Consider the following 6,323-nt stretch of genomic DNA (forward strand, 5'->3'; position numbering starts at 1 on the left):
GGCCTCATTCCCTCTCGTGTCCCACGTCTCAACAAGGGCCTGGCACCACTGTCTGTGCCCCGTTCACCATGGAAGCTCCTCACAGGCAGGGGCCGGATGTGACTCCCCTGGCTCCCCAGCGCCACCCAGCACAGGACCTGGCACACAGGAGACTTAAGTAAATGTTTGTTGAATGAATCAAAGAATGGGTTTCTGGGGAAGGAGTTAACAAAGACAGACGCCGGAAGAGTCATGGTTTTATTGCCGGGTTTCAGGGAAAGGGCTCAAATGCGCCCAATCTCCTTCAGCTTGGCCACCAGGTCTTCTGTGGTCTCCACCTTGACACCGGCTGTGCGCTGGGGTGGGTCTTCCACGCTAATCACGGAGAGCTTGGAGGTCAGGTCCACGCCCAGGTCCCCAGCCTTGATCACTTCGATCTTCTTCTTCTTGGCTTTCTGTACATGGGAGGCCCACGGTTCACAGCGCTGCCCAAGCCCCTGCCCATACTCCTGCAGCCCCCTTCCATGGGTGCCATGTCTGCAGAACCATTCCCATTGGCTGAACCCTTCTGGACCTGCCCACTGGCCAGGGCACACGTGACCTCTTACAGGGAGGGCCACACCTGGTGTGGGCAATTCCTGCTGGCTGGGATGCCCTGGGGAGCCCTCCTATCGCGGGAGCCCACCTTTAGTCAACCGCCGTGGAAAGTCCTTCACTGGCTGGAACGGACTGGCAAAGTCATTCTTCTGGCAATAATAACTCAATAGACTTTTGGCCAAGATGACCAGTTGTACTCTCTCTCCCTGTTGGCTGAGATGATGACTCATTGAACCCTCCCTATGGCCACTGAAACCTTCCTACTGGCTGAGATGACTCACTTGAACTCACCTATTGGCTGAGATGACTCAACGAACCCTCCTTGTTGGATGAAATGACATACTGAACGCCCCCTATCAGTTGAGATGACACACCGAACTCTCCATTTTGGCTGAGATGACACACTGAACTCACCCTATTGGCTGAGATGACACATTAAACGCTATTGGCTGAGATGACACACTAAACCCTCCGTATTGCCTGAGATGATACATTGAACTCTTCCTATTGGCTGAGATGACCCAATGAACCCATTCTAGAGCCATGATGAACAGTGAACTCTTCCTGTTAGCCAAGACAGCCCATGAACTCTTCCTAGTTAGCCATGATGGCCTAAATGATGCCTTCCTGTTGGTAATGATTACCGGGGGAACCTTCCCTGACAAACCAAGATGACTTAATGAATCCGCCTTATTTGGCTAAGAGTACACAATGAACTTTTCCCATTGGTTGGAATGACAGGGGAACCCTTCCTAGAGTCCAGTGAAGTCTTTCTATTGGCTGAGGTAACCAGCAAACCCTCCCTGTTCGCCAAAACAGCCACCCCCCCCACCCCGAACTCTCACTATTGGCAGAAATGATTCAGTGAACCCGCTCCGTTAGTCAAACTGACCAGGTGACCCCTTCCCTTGGAGGAGACGTCCCTTGGGTCCTCTCTCCTCCCACCTGACCACCAGGGAGGCACTGGGCCTGCAGCACTCACCCGTCCCCAGGCCCCCAGTGGCCCATCTGCCAAGCACTCACCATGATGTTGGGCAACGTGGCGTAGCGGGGCTCGTTGAGCCGCAGGTCAGCAGTCACCACGGCAGGCAGCTTCAGGCGCAGGGTCTCCAGGCCCCCATCGATCTCCCGCTCCACTTTCACCTTGTCCCCTTCCATCGTCACCTGGGAGGCAAATGTGCCCTGGGGAGGGACAGCGTTGGGGGAGCACAGGTGAGCTTAACCCGGTGCAGGCACAGAGCAGGCCACTGCCGAGTGCACACCACACGGATGAGCCAATGAATGAGAACAGAAGTGGGAGAGTCCCACAAGGTGACCCACGGACGTCAAGCTCAAAGACAGGAGGAAGCCACAAGAAGAGAACTCAAAAATCCAGGGGAGGGTCTTTCCTGGGACCCAGGGTGTAGGTCCTAATGTCCTGAACTTGCCCATTGGATCTCCCTTCCTTAATGATAATGAACATGTATTGAGTTTCGGGTACTGTTCTAAGCGACTGTATTAAGTCATCAGATCCTCGTAGGAACTCTATGAGGTAAGTGCTATTATCCCCATTTTACAGATGAGGAAAACTGAGGCAGAGAGAGGCTCAAATATGTGTCCAGCCTGGTTCCAGGCTCCATGTCATGGTCTCACCCACCTTTCTGTCCCCAAGAGCTCCCTTTGAGGTCCCTCTGCTGAGCCAACAACAGAGCCTCCTGTGTACCTTGATCCTCGAAACATCCTCTGGGGCCCCCTCAGCACCCACCCTCTGGCCCAAGGCTCCTCTGCCCTTCGGTCCTGAACCACCATTTCCTGACGTGACCTACACCCTCTCTGTCTAACCAACCTGTTCTCTCCGTTCACTTATTCACTGGACAAATCTCTCAGGTCTTAGTTGGAATGTCCCATGAGCCCGGCTCTGGGCATGCGCCATGAACACAACCCACAAGGACCCAGCTTTTGGGGGCGTTTTTCCTGCAATGAAGACCACCGGTAACCAAGTAAATACACAGGGGCCACTGGCCACATGTGGCTTCTGAGCATGTGAAATGTGGTTAGTTCCATCGAGGGAGGGACGGAATTTTTCATTTTATTTCATTAATTTACATTTTAAAACCAATAAGCAAGATCCATTATCATGATTGTGGTGATGGTTTCATGGGTGTGTAACACGTGTCAAAGCTTACCTAACTGTACACTTTACATGTGTGCAGTTTATTGTACAGGTTTTATCTCAATAAAGCTGTTAAAAAAAAAAAGGATACTTGATGCAGTTATTGGAAAACGTTTAAGTCTGTTTGGAACAAACGTGTGAATCTACTTTTTCAACAATGAGTATTAGGAATCTAAGTATTTCTTATGGAAATTGAGCGTGTGAATTGAGATGTTCTGTAAATATAAAATACACGCTGGTTTTCGATGACCTCAGACCAAAAGCCAAAAGAATGTAAAATAACTCAATATTTTTTTTTTCATTTTTTCTTTTTCGGCCACGCCATGCGGCTTGTGGGATCTTAGTTCCCTGACCAGGATCGAGCCTGGGCCCTCGGCAGTGAAAGCAGAGTCTTAACCACTGGACCGCCAGGGAATTCCCAGCTCAATATTTTTTCTATTGATGACATGTTGAAATAATATTATCGATATATTATGTGAAATAATATAGGATTAAAATGAATTTGGCCTTTTTTACTTTTTTAATGTAGCTGTGAAAAGCTTTAAATGCCCCATGTCGCTTGCATTTCTATTGGACTGGAATGGGAAACGTGGGGTTGGAGAGGGGGTGTGAGTACGTTCATAGACAGTGGGCAAGGCAGGCCTCTCCAAAGAGGTGATATCTGAGGAGAGACCTGGTGGGGAGTGAAAAGCCCTGAGGAGATCTGAGAGAACCCTGTTCCAGGCTGAGGGAACAGCCAGTGCAAAGGCCCTGAGGCAGGGCTGAGTGGTGTGGTTGAGGAGCAGCAGGCTGGGGAAGCAGCATGTGAAGGCCCAGATGTGGCCTGGTGTCCTGGCTGTGCGCCCCTCCTTCCTGCCCACTGGAGTAGCCATCCGGCTTTACACCTGCCTCCCTCCGGAAGGGCAAGGACAGGGGTGGCTGTGTTCTGAGCCCCCAGGCCTGGCCTTCAGCAGATGCTCCCTACTCCGGCCTCACCTGTGGCCAGTCCAGAAATCCAGCTGTCATCTGCCCTGTCTGGTTACAATCATCATCGATGGCCTGAGTGGGGAAAGAGAGAAGACTGTACAATGATGGAGCTTCTCACGTACCATTTGGGCCTTTCTCTAGAACGCAGGCTGGCAAATGTTTTCTCTAATGGGCCAGGTAGTAAATATCATAAGGTCTCTGTCACAATCACTCAACTCTGCTGCTACAGTGCACGAGCAGCCATAGTCAATTGCACGAGCAGCCATAGACAATAAGTGTCTATGTAAACAAACGCAGTAGCATTTCAATAAAACTTTATTTATAAAATCAGTGGTGGCCACGGACCACAGTTTGCCGACTCCTGGTCTAGAATGATCCCATCCCCTCACTTGGGCCCCGAGCTAGGCAGTCACTTGTCCAGGAGTACATGAGGGCACCTGGCATCCCAGATGCCAAATCTTTGACCCCTGTCTAAATATTCCAGAGGCCTCCCTCTAGCCAAACCCTATGCCAGTCACACGAGGGAACTAGATGAATGGCATCTGGGCCAATGAGAACGCTTTATCCCTGACCCCAGTGATTGGTTCAGAGATGGGCACATGACTCCAGCTGGACCAATGAAGTGCCAGCTCTAGAAGCTTTGCTGGAGCCCTTGGGAAAGAGATTCTTATCTTTCTCTTGGGTTTGATAGGCTGGTGGGAGGTGAGCAGGGAGATACACAGAGTGAAGCAAGACAGAGGAGAGGAGTGTAGAGCACGTGGGACTGGATCAAGCTGTGCCTGAAGCTTGTTACATAACCTAATGAGTTTGCTTTTTGGCTTCAGCCAGTTTGAGTCACGATTCTGTCACCTACCTGCTTGCCCAGCAGCACCAGGTCCACCTTCTCCTTCTCTGCCAGCTTGGCCAGGACCCGGGCCACCTGCAGGGGACCCAGGAGATCCGCCTCTGCAGCCGGCACCTCCACGTGGATGCCTCGGTCTGCACCCATGGCCAGAGCGGTGCGGATGGTCTCCTGCGGAGCAGAGAAGGGGCTTGACTTGGCTTCTAGCCCTAGGGGGACCCAGGAGCCCGGTCTCCAGCCCTCCTCCCTCAGACCCAGGAGTCCAGGCCCCAGTCCCTCCTCCCTCAGACCCGCTTGGGGGCCCAGCCCCTCCCCAGGCCCCCGAGCACCTGGCACTGGGTAGGCCCGCAGCTGACGGCAATGACTTCCTTCACCAGCTTCTTCTCCTTGAGCCGTACGGCCTCCTCCACGGCGATCTCGCAGAAGGGGTTCATGGAGTGCTTCACGCCATCCGTGACCACGCCCGTCCCGTCGGACTTCACCCGGATCTGCTCAGCCGGGAGGGGAGGTGGCAGGGTCAGGGGGAAGCGGGCGAGAAGGCGGGGGTCAGGAGGGGGGTGGTGGCCAAGACACCAAGCCTGGCGCAGGCTGGACGGGGACCACAGGGATCTGGAAAGGGGCAGGGCCTTATCCGGGGGCCCACAGCTCCAGGGACAGAGAGGGTTAGAATTCACAGACGGGTGGAGGTCACCTTCTCACTCAGACATTCGCTGAGCACCAGGGACGTCTGCCATGCTCGTCCTACTCTGTGGCTGCTCCTTGGGCCTGAAAGAGTGTTTCTCAAATTTTTCTTTACCATAACCCACTGCGAGAGGTACATGTTACAATATCCCCAAGTGTATTATAAACGCACAACACACATTTATACATAAACATAAATACCAAGGCAATGTAAGGTTCGGTGATCGATTCTAACCCTTCCATTATACACCGTACCCTGACATTTTCTGTTCTTTTTTTTTAAAATGCCAGCCTGCCACATGGTTTTCCTGACCGACACATGGTTAAGATCTAGTCTGAAAAACACTAGCACTGAAAGCCTCTCTCTGCCCAACAGGCTAAGGTCAAAGGCAAGCAAACCTCGTCTATTCCTTTCCTCACATGGGGAGTCTTCACTGAACACTGGCCCTGCGCTGGATTCCTAGGCGCCACCGTGTGCAAGGCAGACAGGTCTGCTGGCCCGGGAGCTCCTGGTCTGGCACAGGGGGGCATGGCAGGAACAACTAACTACTGCTTCTGTTAGTTTCCCGAGCCTGCTGTGACAAATGACCACAAACTTGGTGGCTTACCATCTCACAGTTCTGGAGGCCAGAAGGCCAAAATAGGTTTCGCTGTGAAATCAAGGTGTCGGCAGGGCTGCGGTCCCTCGGGAGGCTCGAGGGGAGAATCTATTCCTTGGCTTCTTCAACCTGGAGGGGCTGCCAGCATTCCTTGGCTTGGGGTGGCATCACTTCACCCTCAACTCTGTGCTCCGTCTTCGTGCAGCCTTCTGTGTGTGTGTGTGTGTGTGTGTGAGACACGAAACTCGACTCCTCTTATAAGGACTCTTGAGATGGCATTTAGGGCCCACCTGGGGAATCCAGGAGAACCTCCCCATCTCAAGATCCTTAACTCAGTCGGGACTTCCCTGGCGGTCCAGTGGTTAGGACTCCGCGCTTCCACTGCCAGGGCCCTGGCTTTGGTCCCTGGTTGGGGAACTAAGACCCCACAACCCGCACGGTGCAGCCAAAAAAAAAAAAAAAAAATCCTTAGCCCGATCACCTCTGCAAAGACCCTAACTCCAAAGAA

General features: G+C 52.7%; 1 protein-coding gene across 1 annotated transcript in view; it reads right to left on the bottom strand.

The window, feature by feature from the left end:
• Positions 1–223: 223 nt before the first annotated feature.
• The window catches only part of ETFB (electron transfer flavoprotein subunit beta), a 13,932-nt gene continuing 7,832 nt past the window's right edge, over positions 224–6,323 (bottom strand). The window contains exons 2-6 of the mRNA XM_007113148.4: positions 4,865–5,023; positions 4,548–4,706; positions 3,704–3,766; positions 1,600–1,758; positions 224–434 (exon numbers count right to left, since the gene is read on the bottom strand). Coding sequence (XP_007113210.1) covers positions 264–434; positions 1,600–1,758; positions 3,704–3,766; positions 4,548–4,706; positions 4,865–5,023 — 711 coding nt within the window. The 3' untranslated portion in view covers positions 224–263. The remainder of the gene's footprint in view (positions 435–1,599; positions 1,759–3,703; positions 3,767–4,547; positions 4,707–4,864; positions 5,024–6,323) is intronic.

The sequence above is a fragment of the Physeter macrocephalus genome, chromosome 17, assembly GCF_002837175.3.
Source record: "Physeter macrocephalus isolate SW-GA chromosome 17, ASM283717v5, whole genome shotgun sequence".
In the NCBI taxonomy this organism is placed as follows: domain Eukaryota; kingdom Metazoa; phylum Chordata; class Mammalia; order Artiodactyla; family Physeteridae; genus Physeter; species Physeter macrocephalus.